This window comes from Colossoma macropomum, unplaced genomic scaffold (assembly GCF_904425465.1).
Source record: "Colossoma macropomum unplaced genomic scaffold, Colossoma_macropomum, whole genome shotgun sequence".
Taxonomy (NCBI): domain Eukaryota; kingdom Metazoa; phylum Chordata; class Actinopteri; order Characiformes; family Serrasalmidae; genus Colossoma; species Colossoma macropomum.
Window position 1 is genome coordinate 24,460,360 of NW_023494786.1, and position 19,527 is coordinate 24,479,886.

Here is a 19,527-nt window from a genome sequence, read left to right on the forward strand (position 1 = left end):
GGGAGGCGGGGAGGGAGAGGGAGACGGAGAGTGAGGGATTGAGATATTTTGGGAGAAAGACGTTAATCACCTCTCAAACTAGAATGATGAAAAGCGAAGCGCTTCTGAATGAGCACACTAAATGAAAATCTGCCCACTGAAAGCACGTATTCGAGACGCACACAGACGCTGACACTGGTACTGTAAATAAAGACCCAAAAGTACATAGACAAACGGTGAAAGACTCATTGAAAACCACAGGAGCCACCCAGACACAAACATGAACACTTCTCCGAGGTACAGTGAGTAAGTGCTGAAAAAAGGGGAAATGTTTTCTCTTTCCGGAAATGGGATTTACAGGATAAATGAGCTAATACATGCTAAATAATTCCCTGTCTGGAGCCTAAGAGCTTGATCTATTCCCTCTCTCCCCTCTAGCAGATTTCTCTAGCTGCCTGACCTAGTCAGCACACATTCACAGAGAGAGAGAGAGAGAGAGAGAGAGAGAGAGAGAGAGAGAGAGAGAGAGAGAGAGAGAGAAATAAGGGAAAATGAGAAAAAGACAGGAGGTAGCAAGATAAAGCAGGAGAAGAAACAAGAAAGACAGAGACACTGAAAGGGTGAGAGTGAGAAGAGAAGAGAGAGGAAGACAGAAAAGAGTGAGAGAGACAAAAAAAGAGGGGCAAAGGAAAGAGAGAGGGGGGAAATCGACAAAGAAGAAAAAACAGAAAGAACGAAAAGAAAGATGGAGAGATACAGAGGAAAGAGAGAGAATGAGATATATACAGAAAGAAGACAGAGAGAGAGAAAAGAGAGAGAAGGAAAGAGAGAGGGAGAGAGAGGGGGGAGCGAGAGAAAGAGAAAGCGAGAGAAGAGAAATAAAGAAAGGGGAAAAAAGAGATAAAGAAAGAAAGAAAGAAAAAGAAAAGCCTCACAGACACAGCTGTATTTTCAGAGCTGACTTTGGGCTTCAGAATGAGGATTGATGTCAGTACATGAGCACATGAATCAATCCCAAAGGAACCCTGACCCCACAGAGCCACAGACGTGTGCGCATGTGTGCTTGTATGTGTATGTATGCAGTGTAGAATGGGCGTGACCTGACAGTTATGAAGGTTTCTGCCCCCCCCGGCGAGAGCTGAGTTACCGGGACCTTGTGCACACCACCATACAGACCACTATTAAGCATTCAGCCTTGAGAGAGCAAAAGGTAAGGGACACTAGCAGAGGCCCAAGGGCAACATAAACCGTTAACAAATGGCACAAACTGTGCTCCTCCTTCACACACACGCCCTACACACAGTAAACAATATCCGCAGAACTATCGAGAAGAATGTAAAGTTTGTGCTTGGGGGCAGTTTGAGTTTATGAATGTTGACAGGGAAGGACAACATCTGATCTCAGGCCAGTGAGTTGAAATTGCGAGTGCCATTAAACTAACCTTGAGCACACAGTTGCTGTTGACCAGAAGGTTGCCAGGTTTGATGTCTCTGTGCAGGATGCCAGCAGAGTGCAGATACTTCAAACCTGTGGACAAAATGAGAAGAGTCAACAAAATGAAATCAACAAATCACTCCCTTTTAGCTGTTCTTGTGTCATGGGCTGATCGGAGACAGAGCCTATCCTGATATAACCTATTAATGATTGTCTTTCTGTGATCAAGGCATGGTTTATCAGGGAGGACAGAGAGGTCCAGCTGTTTATCTGAAGTACTCTTGCTAGTGATTATACATTTCGCTGCATAAAAGAGTACCTTTGTAATGAACAGTTCACACTGGGGGAAGAACTAGTCGATTAGGCCAAAATCACAATTTATGTTTACATGTTAAATATTGTCACCGTCCAAAAAAAAAAACTCATTTTTTCCCCATTTTTATTTTCTACATCATTTTTGAACATCAAAAAATGTAGTTTAAAAATAAAAGCAAAAGGTAAATACATTAATAAAACAACAAACAGAAAAAATATATAGAAACAACTGACCAAAGAAGGTCAGGTGAAAGATTAATAACACTTGTATGCCCAGTAATTTCAAATGTACACTCTGTGTGCTCTAAAGTTTATTCGTCTTAGTCTTCTACTTTAAAATTGCTTGTTTGTGTTAGTTATGCAGACACTGAAATCTTGTTTTGACAACTGGATTTTGAAGATAAATAAACAAATAAAAGCACTGAACGTTGGGATTTCTTTTTTACATTAAAGTAAAAACAACACAGACCATATGGCGAAATCTGTGTATTTGTAACACGTGTGGAGGTATGAATGAACCGGCATGTACAATATTTGTGCGTGATTTACTTTGACATGGTTGGACCTGAGGTGGGAAGAGGGCATGTGTCTGTGCTTGAGTCTCACCTCACACAATCTGAGAAAGACTTTGAGACGGTCGGAGGTGAGTGTGTGTGTGTGTGTGTCTTATCTCAGATGATCTGGTTAGTTGGCAGTTGAGTGTGTATGTGAGTTAGAGCTATAAATATCTGCCCTAACTGGACTGCACCCAATTATTCCTGCCAGACCTGATGGGGTTTGGACATCATTATCATTTCTCAAATATTTGTTAGGCTTAGACATATGACATATGATATCCAACAATAAGGCATACCTCAATATTCAACACACAAAGTACCATTACTGTCGGCACTTTGAAATACTGTCACTGCTATTCAGTCTTATAAGTTGCAGTGTCAGTAGAGATATGGCAGAAATCTCCATTTTTGTTTTTTTTTTACTTTTTTGGAGTCTGTAACCCCCAGCTCACCTTTATATCGTGAAATTTTTACAATAAACGGACCAAACAGAAATAGTCCAAAACGGCTTGGAGAAAATATTTTTACTTGAATGTCCATTATACGTTAAGCATGTTTTTTCCTTCTACAAGATTTTGTTCTGACAGCAACGATATGCAAAGCAGATCTGCTTTCATAAGCTTCCACCACACTATCAGACTGTGATCCCATACTTTAGATAAGGATGACACAGGTGTTTGAGTGCGTTACTGGTCTGAGCACCTTTACAATAATGGTGCAATAATGGCTGCAGTAAAATATGACATGTATTTGCATGCATTATCTTATAAATCTAGCATTTCTTTAATACAGGACTGTTATAATGTTCTACTGTAATCATAAGGTGTTACAAAAGGTTAGGTAATTATTATTTAGGTAATTATTTTGACATAACATAAGTTTATTACCATTAATAATTCTTATTCTGGCATGTTTGAGTCACTCGTGTTGTTGGTAGTGAGATCCGCCAACCTCCGTGAGGCCAGCATAAAAAAAAATGCATGAGGCTAAGCAGACCCCAAACTTTTGGGATGTTGTTTGAAAGTATTAATTGATGAGTACATTAATTAAAGTGGAAGTTAAACTGATCAACAGGCTACTATATTATTCACTTTGTTAATCGATTATCCGATGATGTCTGTCATTATCACTACAAGCTAACTTAGCAGGAGATTTCATTTAAGAGTTCTAAAAAAAAATATGTAAATATAATTTTTAAATAAAAAATGTGGTTGTTGGTTTGGGTGGGGCTCAGACAGATCGGGTCTGGCATCAAAACTTCGTTAAGTCAGATTCAGCCAGAATGCTCTCGTGCTGTTTTCAGAATGAGTGTGTGATGTTTGGGCCTTACCTCTGAGGATCTGGTAGAGAAAGACTTTGACATGGTCGGAGCTGAGGGGCTGAGGAGACACGATGATTTTATGCAGGTCACTCTGCATCAGCTCTGTCACCACATAGCTACAGAGACAGCTTCATTAAGGAAAACCACAGTGCCAAAAATAACAGCAGGAAATCCACGCATTTGCCCAGTCAGGTCTCACCATGTGAAAGATTAGCTAAGAGCAGAGAGGCTGACAGAGGGCTAAAGTGAGCTGATTTGGAGAAAGATGGAGAAGATCCTCATTTCTTGCTTCTTCCAAAAACGCCAGGCCAAATATATATATACACATACAAGATCAAAACCGAGGAGCTCTTCACTCCAAAATCTGCCAAATCATAGAAAATTCCATCAACACTCTCTCCTGTGCCAGTGAGTGACATGCCAGCACGAAGTGGAGCAGAATAGTTCTCCAACAGAGCTTTTAACCTGATGGGACCTGATTACACAAAAAAATGAGTGCTGCTGTTTGACTTGTAAACCAAAAATATATTGACATTAATTGCAAATGCTTTTTGTGCTGAAGTAATACAGGCCATATTTGCTGACTTGATTGAACAGAAAAGTGTGGCATAATTAAATTAAGCTTTTTAATGTTTAAATTTCACATTCAGATTTCTTACAGTTCATCTCCCACCTTTAAGTGACTTTGGCCTGTATTTACTCTGTAAACTACTTTAGTATTTCTTCCTACTTTTATTACCTCATTATTTCCTTAAAGTGGAATTTAAAAATAGTTAAGCCATTCATTTTTTTTATTTGTTCACTGATCTGATGAGGCTGTCATTGTTGCTCCAAGCTAATTTAACAGGTGGTGTCATGAGGAAAGTGTTAGGAAGTTTTTTATTCAGTCTTAAGCTGGTGTGGCCTTTCACATGATTACAGTCATATGCAAGAGTTTAAAGGTTTGAACACTCCTGTTCATATTACATGTTCTACTGATTTTCTGAATGAAAATAAGTTAGCACAGTGAACACGTCCTCTACATGGAACAAAAATGAAACACATTGGAAACATATTGGGGAAAAAAACTAAAATATAAAATGTGCCTTTACTTTTACACAGGTCATATTTTATGTTCTATTTTTTCCAATATGTTAAATAAAAACAAACAAACAAACAAAAAAAAACAAATTGTGCTGAAGTATGTTCTCTATAGAGGATGTGCACTTATTTTTGCTGCCAACAAAATCAACAAAACTTGTGATTTGACCTAACTTTGATTTGATCTAACAAAACCAAAAATTAATTACTTTTTTATTTAATTTGTCACAAACAATCTTCTTGAACAAGAAAATGCAAGTCACATTTTATCAGTGTTTCATTGCTATTCTGATTAAACAAATCAATAATAACAGCTTACTGATCCGAATTGAGCTCTGAATGAGTTTGCACGCTCACCTCACAGTGCATCAGTAAAGGAACTCTTGTGCATCTCATATACAGTGACAGAAAACACTGTGCCACAGAGAAAGCGCCAATTCTACATGCTAATACATTTCACAGTGGCCCGTGTGCACGTACATGTGCTGTAACTTATCTTGCAGCAGACTTAAAGAGGCTTTCGCCTAAATTCTCAGAACGTATCATCAGCATTTGGACTGATAGGGTTAAAAACACTACACTGAATTTACATGATACACATGTACACATAATTTCCACATGAATTCAGCACATAACATCAACATAATCATTGCCAGGAGCACGAAAACAAAACTGTGTAGATGTCATTTATTTTATTCACATGGAAATGATGGACACATCTGAGTCAAGTAAATTCACTGTGTTACCTTGTCTGGTGTTCTCTCCACTTCAGCACAAATGACAGAGCCAGCACAAATGCAGTGAATGAATGAAAGCTGCAGTCATCTCCTGTCAGCAAGTAAAGGAGACAGTAAGGCGTAGGAGGCCTCTCTAACACACTTACAGTACTACTGCGAGTGTTCCACTGCCTGCTGTACAAACACACAGAAAACAGGCTGAGTTTCACTCCAGCCACTGTTCCAGCACAGCCCAGTGTTTCAGTTTCAGTTGGGGGAGTAAAAATGAAACAGACCTGAATGAAACAGGTCCTAGTTTGGGCACAGCTATTACACAGCATTTGCATGGCATCAGCTAAGAGCACATGTTGCCCAGTGAGCACAAACATCACTGAGTGTATATATACACAGCACTGTGCAAAAGTCAGAGACCCCCCTCCACTTTATTTTAATTCATTTCCACTCAAAACGGCCATTAAGTACAAGTTATTCATTTTTCAGTGTCACTGAATTACACTGAAAATTGCACAGCCTCCTTTTCAGTTTATGTGTCCACTCCTTGCCTTTATTACAGCTTCCATTCTTTTTGAGAGACACTTGCTTTTAGTTTTTCAAGAAATCTGATTATTTTTCCACACCTCAGAAGTTCAGTCTCAGAAGTTGGTTGCAAATGCCAAACACACTCAGCATAGCTGAGGACTGGACTCTGGGGTGGTCAGAGAACTGAGAACATCAGCAGCTTCTTTGTTCGAATTGCAGATGTTCTTTCTTGACTATTTCCTTTTCTCAGAAAGGGCTTCTGGTCAGCTACACATGCTTTCAGACTGTTGTCTTCTCACAGTGGAAGGATGGACATAAACACCAGGGGATTTTTTCAGATCTGAAGCAAGAGTGGAGCTTGATTTTCTCCTCTCTCTCAAAGATGAAAGCGTTAAGTACTGTTTATCTGATGGTGGCAGTGTTGGTGGTCTACCAGGATAATCCAATTCTGGAAACTACAGTTCTTTCACTTATATTTCTTTGACTTTCCTCTTCCGTATTCAAGTGGATTATCTTCTATCCAATCTCTCATGAAAAATTTGTATCTTATACTTAATGCCTGTTTTGACTGGAAATAATTAGCTCAATTAGTTAGCCTTATCAGTCATCTGCAAGCACAAAAACAGACAATGAGACAAACAGATACATACGTGCATGCACACACAGCCAACATTTACAAAAAGAGGAACAAAGATCCATTTTGCAGAGTCATTTTTCATGTATAAAATGGCCCAGTGTGTGGTACAGCATTGCATGTACAAGTTAGAACATTGGGTGTGTGGGTGAGGAGGACGATGCTCATGCAAGTGCGTTTCTGTGTTTGACTCATAGTGTCTTCATATAGGCCTACACACTCCATATGAGGTGGTTTTTTATAGAAGAAAAGTTTATTTTCTGACATCTCCTTGCATGCGTGCGCCAGCACTCGTCTTAATTAAGCAACAGAGAGAGCAGTTCTGTGATGGCTAAGCCAGAGATACACGGGTAGTTGCCATTCAAAACTTCATTCCGCATTCTCTGTTCCGTTTACCATCCTCAACATGATGGCAGTCTGGGCGGTTTTATGAAATATTACACGTCTTAGCCAAGTAGGATAAGTGGGATGAGTTATAGTGGCTGACTCTTGTCGTTTGACATTTATTGGAAAATTTCTCTCAGTGAAACAAGCGCACTTTAATGAAACAGTGAAGTAGTGTTCGCAGGCTTGTCTAGTTCACATACAGAAGAAAAAATGGTTACACTTTATTTGAAGGCTACCCACCTAGGGACATTATGACACATGCTTAAGCACTGAATAACATTTATAAAGCAGTATGTGAGTATTTATGAATGGGTGATGTCAGCATTTGCAGGACAATATCAGATGTTTATGAACTAAATGACACTAGATTGACGCAAGTTGCTTTGTCCGATATACATTTGTTTCATTTAGAAGTCTGTATAATGAGCTTATAAGGAAGAGGCTTGGTTAAGATCATTATATACTGTATGTGTTCTATGAAAGATGCCCTCAAGTAAAGTGATACGGGGAAATTGACAGAAAAAGATGTATTAAATTATGGCAAGTCTGAGGGCAAAGAACTCATATATGGTGCTCTTAACTAGGCCTCTACCTTATAGGTTCAATTCCTTGGGAATGATGTTTTATAACAGTATTATACATGTTAAAAATGCCCATCACTTTAGTTTAAGGGAGTCAGTACAACATCATTTACTTCATAAACATCTGATGTCATCTTGCGAATACTGACATAATCTGCTCGTAAATACTCAATTATACATACATACATCATCTAAACCGCTTATCCTCCTGGGTCACGGTGGGGTGCTGGAGCCTATCCCAGCTGTCATTGGGCGGAAGGCAGGATACACCCTGGACAGGTCGCCAGTCCATCGCAGGGCAATACTCAATTATTGCTTTTTAAATATTTTTCTGTGTATGCATGTGCCATAAAGCCCGTATGTATGTGGCTTTCAATAAATGATTACTGATGTGATTTAAACATGAGGGGAAACACATAAATAATAAAAATAACCTAAAACTAACATAAGAAATACAAATCTCTCTATATTCACACATGTACACACACACACAATATTTGTTAACTCTTGGTAATAACAATATTTAAAATAGAACAGAATTGCACAGTTTCCCAAGTAGTTACTAAATAATCAGCCTGAGGACATGGACATCCATTAAGATTAAGGGGTTAATGCAAAGGAGGGATTAGAGTGCAGAGTGTTTATCTTCTTTTTTGCTGACACTGCTGTGTGGTGGTGCACAGACCCCCTGACACTTTTCTTTTCCTCTGTGAACACTTCTCTTCCTCTTCCTACACCAGTAACACATGCTACATGTTTTTATATGAAGAAAAACGACAGCCTGTTCGGGCCTTACTGTGCAGATTTGCCAGAAATCGTGCAAAACTGGATCTCAGACCTGTACAGAAGGCTATCAGTATGCAGTTAGTATTACTACAGTAGCTGTTGAACTGCTAATGATGACCTAGCAATGATAGACATGCAAAATCCTCACTTAAACACCTGAACACTTGAGCAGCACCATGTTCAGAACAGATTTTGTGTGTGTGTTAGTGGAGCCCATGTATGTGCGTGTGAATGATGGAGACAAGTTCTTGAGCGTTGCTGGGAGTCTCCGCGGAGAGTTGTGGGATGAGTCAAGCACGCCACGCTGCAGAACAGAGGGCTTTTGTCATGTATCTAACACAATTAGCCCCATGCAAATGACAGCCAAGCTTGAGTGGCTTGCTGAAATGCAAACTACACATCCTTTGAGCCTCACTGCTCAGGGGAGTTAACGCTCGCAAACACAGGCATGCATGCACATATGCACACACATGCGTGTGGCGGACTGGAACTGGAGTCAGCGGAGCAGACCGGAGGCTGTAGCTGATACGCGTTTAAACTGCCAGTTCCTCATGGCCCTTGGCACTCCAACCCTAAATTAGTGTAACCTCCCCCTTCTCCCTTCACAACGCTCCCTGGCGCCTCATAGCAGCAGTCGCCATGCCAACTAACCCAGACCGAATGTGGGCACAGGTGGAGAGAGTCACCTGCGGTGTGGGTCCCCCTCCCCTCACAGAAACGACTAACCGACAGATGAGATCTTAACAGGGGGAAGTGGAGCTTTCCCACTATTCAGTTCCCACAACAATTACATGGAAAAACAACTGTCCACCTGCTTATAAGATGTACCACACACACACACACACACACACCACACACTAGAAGTGGGTAGAGCAGCCTAACATCGTACTCAAAGTAAAAGTACTGTTACTTCATTGAAATGATGACTCAAGTTCCACCACTACTGATTCCTCATAACCCTGAGTTTTCAAAGAAGAAGGACAGACAGGAACAGTAATTCAAATGGAGCTTGATTTTTCTCCTCTTTTTCAAAGACAAAAGCTTGAAGTGCTGTTCATCTGATGGTGACAGCTTTGGTGGTCTGCCAGGTCTTGCATGGTTGTTATAAATCACATTTTCTTTACATCTTTTGTTAATTTTTGAGCTCTGATTTTTGAAACTCCTGTTTTTTCCACTTGATTCCCTTTGATCTTATATCTAATCTCTTAAAAAAAATCTCCTGAAAAAAGAATGACTGTACCTAATGGCCGATTTGACTGGAAATTAAATAAACGAGAATTTAAAATAGGCATCATCATGTAAACTGCCCACTTTTCATTGCTGATTCACTTTAATCAATAATTTGCTAAAACATAATAAAGTGTAATTAAGTAATAGTGATAGCCCTAGACTCAAGCTGAAGTAAAAAAAAAAAAAAAAATTTGAGTAGGAGTTTAAAAAAACAACAGATCCCTCTAAAACTGCAGAGAAATCTCTTAGCACATCAAGCATTTATCAGCAGAGGAACTGAAGTTTGTGGTACTATTCTTCTCTTTTTGGGACATTCTGGTCCAAAATAGAATGCTGAAGCTGCAAAGTGAGAGGAGCAACAATAAAGTGGTCTAGGAACTGAACAAAAAGAACAGAATGAAATTAGCCACAAAAAAGGCAACTGAGAGGCTAAAGTGGAACAAAGTGAAGTAGCTTACTTCTTCCACAAAAACGCTTGAGTACACTGCTGGAACAAAACCCTGTATCTCCATATTTGTTGTTTTTCATAATTTGAAAACAGCAGCTGCTGTTTACATTGTATCAAAGTTTCATGATGAATGGGCCTGTAGAAATGGTCCACAACTGCCCTGAGTAAAGTCATATCACAATAACTTACACTGAAACTTCAGAATGTCTTTCCTTCTCTTGTAAAGTTCATTTTTTAGAGCTATGAGCTTTTGTTCCAACAGCAACAATATGTAAGTGTATTATCATGACATGTAATTGAGTAAACGGTATAAAACACAACACAATGTTGGATCAGGCCTATGTAACACAAACACAGCAGGAATCTGGCATTTGATGAAGCTGAAACAGTTTCAGGAAAGCTAATTAATTGTGGTTGACAGTTTCCCTGTAACTAAGTTTGTCTCTACAGATTGTGGGAAGGTATTTTCTTTTACATTACAGAATGATTTCGGAAGAGTCTCATCTCAACGCACCTGATACACTCAATCCTCATTAGTGCTGTGAAGGATAACAGACAGTGAGCACACACACACACACACTCAGACACCTCAGAGGGGCACGGGGAGTGTTTGGGCTGGACACAGCTCGGTTAATGTGCTCTCACAATAGAGGGCTGTAGGTTGTGGTGGGTGCAGAAGCACACGGGCCGACTTCGCAGCTTTGCTGGCTGCTAATTGACCTGCTTGGAGGGCCTGAGGGGGAAGAGGTAAAACTGCTGCTACTGTGTTTTCATTAATTAAACCCTGCACGCCTAGCTGCTTCAGCTCATTGGCCATCATACCCTGGCGTCGTACGCATCATCATTAACACACTGCCTCAGCAACAGCTTCTCCGAGTTAGCACTTACAGCTGTGCTCTCGCACTGTAATAACGGAGCAAAATACACTCTCACTCCAGATTTCTCTGTATTTAGGCTCCAACAAGACACTGAAGAAATGCTGGTGTTGGAGAACAGCAGCATTTTGGCCTGTGTTTTATTTTAACACCTGTTCAACGGTTATGAGCCAAAGCTGTGAAGGACTTTTATTTGGCAGCTGTTTAAAGACAAAAGATCCAAGTTCCATCACTATTAAAGGAATACTTCAGTCTTTTTTAACCACAGTTTTCACCTAATTTAGTTTTGGCCAATTCTCACTAGCAAGGTCTTTATACAATAATAGAAAGCTAGGTGAAAACAAACGTACAGAGTAAAAACATGAGTGCACTGTTAAATATGACTCAATTAAAAGTGGAAGATTTTTAATTAAAAAAAAACATTTAACCCCTTACACGGCTCAAAGTTTTATTACACACGTCTATAATCTAAGAACAGCTGAACCAGTTTGCATTAAAGTCCTTGTAGTTACTGAATAATAAGCCTTAGTGTGTAAAAAGCCTGCGTTTTTAAGGGGTTAAACATACGCAAGTGTATAAAAGCAAAAAGTTGCTTAAAAAACACCTAAACTCCTCTTTGCCTGGTCGAACGTGATGCCACAAATTTAGCACAGTCGTGGGCCGCTTCATTTTAAATTGATGTAAATTTGAGTGTGTTAATAACACAAATAACACCTTTTCAAACCGGATGTCTGTGGTATCACCGGGGATCAAAGGCATGATTTCCCAAAGCCAACTCAGCTGTGCTTCTTGGAAGCCCCACATCAGTGTTTTTCAACCTCCACCTGCCATACTAGTAGCATACAGTCAGTTAGTTTGGACAGTAATTTCCCTGTGCTTAGAAGAGGACAGAAACTCAAAACACGTTCATAATAGAAGTCACTAGAAACTTAGCCAGCACCTGCTGATTGACTTCTACTATAAGCGTGTTCTGAGAAAAAGGTTCTCTGTTCTGCTGTTCAATCTAGCCTTCTCTGTTAATCACATGATTTCTCAGAGCCATCGTTGCATTAATTTGCTACATAAAAAATGTAATCTAGCAAAGATGCTTTATAACTTTATAAACTGTCATGAATTACCTTTATGAACAACAAAACACACATCAGTTGAGTTTAAACATTACTCTGATTGAACAAATCAATAATAAGCCCTTACAGATCTGAACTGCGCTCTGAATTAGGTTGTTCAGAAAAAAAAATCACAGTGCATTTAACAATGAAGGAAGCCTTGTGCATCTTTTACACACTGATAGAAAACAAGGTAGCACACAGAAAGCTCTGATTCTACACACTCAGACGTTTCACTGCGATCAACGTGGACACGCCAGTGCTGTAACTCCTCTGGCGACAGATTTAACTGACATAGATTAGGTTAAAAATAGCTGGAATATTCCTTTAAAATGCACAGCAACAGATCACAGCCTATGCACACGGCCCATGGCTAAGACTGTCAGACTGCACCATAAAGACAGGCGCGTCTCATCCTGCTCGACAGCAATCTGCATATGAGGTGCGAATTCTCACACCTTTAGTGTGCTTTCCCAGAAAACACTGCCACCAGCTCATGTAGCAGAGGAGTCCCCCCCCCACACACACCCATACAGTGAGACGATCAGTGCCTTTGCCTCGGAAGCAACACCCACTAAAGTGCTTCAGCACGGTTCAACGTGTTCATAACCACCAAGCTCTGACCCGGTGCGAACTGAAGAAAAACTCATTATCTTAAGCCATTTGATGTTTTATGACAATGTCATACGCAGCGATGTCGAGTCAGCGGTGCTCCCCGACACGTACGGTGTGCTAGTATTCTCAAGAGGGAGAGAAACTTGAAAAAAGAGAAAAGAGAGAAAGGAAGAAAAAAAAAAAACAATGGCACAAAAACAGACGCAGAAAACAAATGGGGAAAACAACACAAGACCAAAACAAGCTTGTTGGCCTGTACTCAGCGCAGCCTCTTCCATACTTTTCTTTTTGTTTTGCTTTTTGCTCTTACTTTTTTTCTGCTGCTCTTCTGAACACTCTCCATAATGGATGTTAGCTTTAGCGGAGTGCAGCCGGCTCCAGAGCTTTGGCAGGTAGCGACTGAAGCCCCATGCCACCATCAGAGCTAATAATAGCATCAGATTGCATCAGCCCCATTTGCCCTCTGCGCGCACGGGGTCAGTGGAAGCGGGACTAAAGAGCGCTGATGTTTTCCTGATAAAGCCCGCAGGAACGAGGGCCTGAGAGCAAAAGAGCCGCCTCTAATGGGAGATTTATGGTTAAATGTAAAATAAGAGTGACTAAGAGGGCCAAGGAGAATGCAGGGGACAGGAGACTGTTTGTGTGTGTTGATTCCACCAGCCTTTGTTCCAGATGAGCAGGCGAAGGCTCCGATGGGGGAGAACCTAAATATCATGTCCCTAAGGACCTTGCTATGCAGGAACAAACACGCAAGCAGAGCGCACGTGCATTCAGACACCTAGACCCACAGGTTAAAGAAGCAGCTCAACCAGATTTGTAAAGAATCCGTATTCTACATTTTTTGTTATATTTCATTAAGTGGTGTCAAGATTAACACATTAATAATGTGAGAAAAGATTGTTGCCACTCATTTTCTTATGCTGTTAATACATTTCCCTGGTTTGATACTTTGAACCATCTGTAGTTCAAGCCTGAAGCTCAGCTGCTCCTGCACTGCTATGACTGACTCTGTGACTGTAGCCCTCCTGTTCAGATTCAACTGTTAAACAGCAGGGTCCACTGATGGCTCTCTTGATAAAACCAAAGCTATTTCCAGCTTTGGTTTTATATTGTAAATTTGTTTATAACTAAAGTATACACAGGGATGTGCATGGGAACTTGAATACCCAGTTAACCATTAGAGGTGCCAGTAATCTAATACTGAAATCTCTGATGTTAGCTAGGACCAGCTATATATTTCATGTCAATATATTTATATGTATATATTTCTCTGAGAAACGAACATGTTCGCACATTGCCCACAAGCTCCCATTCGCATCCAGTATTATGCTGGTTAGCTGTAGTTTTAGCTCATTAGGCAGCTTTAGGTACTCCTCCAACACGAAAGTCTGCCGATTTCCCTCCACTGTTTTGCGCAACAGCTGTGCTTTCACCTAAAAAAGGTAAGCCCAGCCTTTTAGCTGTTGTTTTTTTTTTATCTCTTATCTGTTCATTAACATGCACGGATGCTCAATATCAAAACTACTCAGAATGCATTTCACTAGTCAGAAGCATAGTTTATAAGAAAAACACACCGCTGATGACATCAGTATAAATATAAAATATACATTCACTGGCTTATACCTGCAGCTACTGTTGCTCTCACTGGACGTCAGTGATGAAAATTGTAAACTGTGTTCACTCTACGAATATTACGTGATTTTCATGTTCACGTTCATGTTTCACAAAATGAAAATATTAAGTTATTGACAGTAATAAACACATTACAATGAATCTTTTTTTTTGTCCATTCATATAACTATAACAAAATGCACTGCTTTTTAAATGACTTTCTTTAGGGTAAAATTTGAGCAAGACTTTGAGCAATGCTATGAAACACAACTTCACAAACAAGGTGATTTTGTTATTCATTATTGAATTATTATATTAATTGTTTGAAAGTCCTTATTTCATTTTTTTTTATCCTGTGGTTCACATATTTGAACGATTGTATGTACAGTTACACTTGGTAGGAGAGGTGGGGATATCAATAACAAGATTTTAAAACAGGAAGCATTTTGGATTCATACACTGGGTACCAAGGCACCAGCAGGAATAAATGATGAATTTAATCTCGCACGTGTTTTGAATAAGATTTTCAGAAATATTTTTTTCCTTTTTTTATGATATTTCATTTTAGAGATTTATATATATGTAGATAGACTGCATTTGTTATATTGAATTGCTAATTTTGTTCCACGACGATGGTAGTTAGATGATCATGTGAGAGTAATGTGATATGTTGTGAATATTTTAGGCTTATGAATGGCATTGAGGACGGCAAGAGCTGAAACATGTCTGCTGTGAAATCTCTTGCTTATTTTATTGCTGAGTGTGGGCCTCCATGTTCTATGAGAATTTTGTATTTTGCAGAGCAAACGCAGCATTAAACATATAAAAAGAGCACGAGGTGGAGATCCCTCTGGTTTTATGTACCAGTCATAATTCATTTTTACATCATCATTTCAGACCTCTCTTTGTTCCTTAGAATTAATCAGGCTCTTTTAGTAACTTCAGAGTGAATAGGTGGTGAACTTCTGTAGGTGGATATAGGTAAGCGTGCTGGTTTTTGTGACATCAGAAGTTCAAAATAGGCTGTTCTGCAGCTTAGTTTTCATGTATGGCCTGTATGGACTGGAAAGCGAATGGTATGTTTTGAAACTAACAATATTTCAATACCACATCAAACTAATATTACAAAAAAGTGAGAAAAAGGTTTCAGAATATGGGCCCTTTATCATGGCTAACAATGAACGTAAGCTAGACCAATTAGCACTACTTCATTTACATAATGCTAACTACTGGCTATTTACTTTGTCACCTTTAGCAATGTTAGCATGTCTGACTGTTACTTGATACAACGTCTGAACACCTGCGCACACATTAAACACACACTCTAATCTACAGCTGAACGTGGTAGACTTAAAATCTAACACAGACTTCCAAATGACAAAGCAACAAGCATCAAGTCAAGCTACACAAGCAACGCAACAGGAAGGAAACCCAAACACCACAGAACTGCGCAAAGACTGACTGCACGCAGAAGCACAATCACACCCAAAGATCAAAAAGCCACAGCCAGACCAAGCGCAAGCTTTAATGACCTCCTGCAAAGAGTTAAGTGAAGAATGCAGGGCATAAATCTGTTCTTGTACAGGAAGGAAATCTGTTCTCAAAACAGTAAAGATTAATAGAACCATAAGCATCTGTCACTCGGGCTAGACGCGTTCGACGGGCACGAGAGGCTGTCTGAGCAATCAGTCGAAAAATAACAGCCATTAGAGAAAGAAACACAAACATGGTCCTCTCATCAGTCGCTCCAAAAAAACAGAGCAAATAAATAAAGAGAGAAATAGAGCGCTACTCGGCATCAGCCATCATTAGGCTGGAACCAAGACGAGCACTACAGCACAACAACATAACCTTATTCATAACCTTTTCCTCTAAGGGGTGCACAGAAGAAGAGCATGACTTGGTGCCAACCACTATATGTGGTGTGTGTGTACTGTATGCATTTGTGTGTACACACAGGTTTGACACCTGAGCATGTGAGTTTGTAACATGATTCTGATATTACCAAGGGCAACAATGACTGCTGACACTAAAGCCCTAAAGCCACAGCTGTCCCATATTTATGGTTTTCTTTCAGGCAAAGCTAAAACATTTTGGTTAAAAGCACGTAAGAAGACTAACTGCTATAACAGCACCACGGTTGATGAGCATAATTTAAAAGAAACCTTTTCATCCCCAAGTCTGTAGACACTAACTGGCTTGACTATTTTCAATCTACAGCATCACAAACCTTTTAACGGAATCCCTTCTGCTAATATGAGATTACAGATCAGATTCTACTGTACCTTTAACAGAATGACACACCAACTCACAACCCATAGCTGCATTTGCATGCTTCTTGGTAAAGTAATTTGTCTCATGTTTTTGTCATTGAAAAAAGTGAAGTTAAGCAAATCCTTTAAACAAATATTCGAAGCATGAATGAGACAGAGGGAGAGTTTAGAATGGCCTTTTTTGCTCTTAATGCATGTCAGGCTTGTGGAAGGCTTGAACTTGGGTTTCTGAGTTTCTGCTGTTTATTTGAGTTTAAAGTCAGACCTCTTTTATCTCGTTAGTTCATGTCTCTGCTCATATTTAAGGGTCCATATCCTATTATTTTCCCCACTGAGGTCCACATATGGCATCTGTGTAGGTTCAGGTACCAAAAATAGTTACATCTCATTTGTACTTGACATTTTAACCTCTCTTTACACCTTAAAATTAATCAGGCTGGTCTTGTTACTGTGCCTGTAAGACTTATATATGTAAATATATCTGTTCTGATTGGCTGCCCTGCCTTTCATTTAAAAAGCAGTCCAGGCTGAAACTCTGCTCAAAACTTGTGCTGATTTTCATGATATCACAAAAACAGTAAATTCAAAAATGGGCTGTGTTTTTTTCAGCTTAGTTTTCATATATGCACTCTGTGGACTGGACACTACACTCATATTTCAAGTACAGAAAATCTGTTTTTTCATGATATAGGCTCTTTAAGCACAATCCACCATACCTTTTTTAAAAAAAAATCATCAATTGAAAGACAAGAAAATTCTTGTTCTTAATAATCTTCAATCAAAATGTCACGACTTTTGCCCACATCTAAAATATCTCAATCTGCTCATTCTGGCAACATCATCATGCACCAGTGGCCGGAACAAATAATATTAACTAATTACTTCATGTTTCACCTCTTCTTCCCTCTACCCCCACCTGTCATTGAAAAAAAAAACACTCAGCTGGCTCAGAGACCCTCTCTGATTCCATGTTTCAATGGGAAATGCATCACAGCATGGAACAAATATGGACTATGGTTTCTGATTCATATTTGAATACTGATGAAATCTGACAGTTGAGAAATAACAATCAATGAACTGTCAATAACATCAGTCAGTAAAGCACTGTTTAAGGAGAACTACTAGAGTCTGTTTAAATTTTAAGCATAAGCGTAGGATTTATTCTTGGGAGATCATAGGTTTGAACCCTGGTGATGCCACAGCCATCCATAATCCGTAACGTTGTGTGAGCATAGGCTAGCCTTCACCCTCCCAGCTTGGTAGTACCATGTAACAGGGGAGACCCAGCTAGTGGGTAGCACTGGTCATGACTAATTTGTGGAAAATTGGGTAAAAAAAATGTTATAGGTCATAAAATTTTCAGGCCAAAGTCCTACTCTATAGGAAAGGTTTAGTGGCATTCTAAGAAGCCCTTAGTCGTACAAACATCAAACGCTCTACAGAATGCTGGACATGCCAACAGCTCTGTCAAAGTCAGCTCATGCACAAAAATTGTGCGGGTCTTAAGGAAACAGTACTGAAATGGTTTACCGCATATCTCAGGAATAGATCACTTTTAGTCAACGTTAGTGACTATTTTTCCTCATCTGTTGTAGCCAAACTTGGGGTTCCCCAAGGGTCTATTTTGGGCCCTATTTGGTTCTCTTTGTATAAGTTAGGTAGCATGACATTTCATTTCATTGTTATGCTGATGCACAGTTGCATATCCCTCTAGGGCCTGATGAGTGTCTCTCTTTGAAAAGGCTGAATGACTGTCGCATGGATATTAAAATTTGGATGGCTGATAATTTCCTGCAGCTTAATGAAAGTAAGACGAAGTTTACTTTATTTGGGTCCCCCTAATTGACCAGCATTTTAATGTAGAATTTGGGTGATCTTTTACCTTTGGCCAAATCTCATATACATAATCTGGGAGAGATATTTGACTCAAATTTGCTAAACAGGTATCAGCAGCAGTTAGAGGTATCTTAAGACAATTCTTAAAATTAAAACATTTCTTTCTTTTGGTGATTTGGAAAAAGTGATAAATGCTTTTATTTAATCACAGTTAGACTATCGTAATTTGTTGTATATTGAAGTGAGCCAATTATCCTTGTCACGTCTACAGCTGGTGCAAAATGCTGCTACTCGAGTACCTAGTGGTGTGAATCAGAGAGAGCATCTTACTCCAATCCTAGCTGCATTACACTGTAAAAAATGGCTTCTCAGTTCAACCTAAAAAATTACTTCATGTAGTAACAAACATGAACTAGTTTTACTTTGATTGAAAGAACTGTTTATTTAAAATATTTATTTAAGTCATAATAATAGTTAGAATAAAACTAGTTAGCTTACTTGTTACCACATGAAGTATCTTTTTAGGTTGAACTGACGAGCCATTTTTTACAGTGTTCACTGGTTAATGGTTAACAAAATATTTTTATTTCTTTTTAAAGCTCTTAGTAGGTTGGGTCCAAGATATATTTCAGATTTGCTTTGTTCGCACTCTGCTCCCAGATCCATGAGGTCATCGTGACAGCAGTTTCTGACTGTTTCCCATTCTAGGCTTAAGTTCAAATGCATGGTCACATTTGCAGGAACTGCTCCAAGGCTATGGAACAGTCTACAATTTTTTTATGTATTAGCAATCGAAAACTGATGACTTGGTCAGTCAAATGATGCATGGTTGTTGTGGGTTGTGACCATCCATTTGTCTTTTTTTTAATAACCTGTTCTATACCTGTTTTTATGTTAAGGAGCAGCACTTTGGATCAATAACAGTTGTACAAAAACATGCTACTTCCTGCTGCTTACTTACAAACTACTCCAAATCTATACAGTGGCTAGTATCACTGCTGGAGCTTTTTTAAAATACTTATTCAAAAGCAGAGGAGCGCAGCCTGATCCAGGCCACAGGCACTGGTCACACTGCATGAGCTCCTGCTAAAAATATAAAGCACAGAAAAACGCCCTAGGCTAATTAACACAAGTGCTTTTTGTTCTTCATTTTGCACAGCTACAAGTCCTGCTAATTCAAGCCAAAGACTGCCAAGCCTGGAA

At 39.4% G+C, this 19,527-nt stretch overlaps 1 protein-coding gene across 1 annotated transcript in view; it reads right to left on the reverse strand.

The window, feature by feature from the left end:
• nlk2 (nemo-like kinase, type 2) overlaps window positions 1-19,527 on the reverse strand; it is a 100,216-nt gene that overhangs the window by 31,452 nt on the left and 49,237 nt on the right. The window contains exons 4-5 of the mRNA XM_036564650.1: window positions 3,616-3,722; window positions 1,421-1,506 (exon numbers count right to left, since the gene is read on the reverse strand). Coding sequence (XP_036420543.1) covers window positions 1,421-1,506; window positions 3,616-3,722 — 193 coding nt within the window. The remainder of the gene's footprint in view (window positions 1-1,420; window positions 1,507-3,615; window positions 3,723-19,527) is intronic.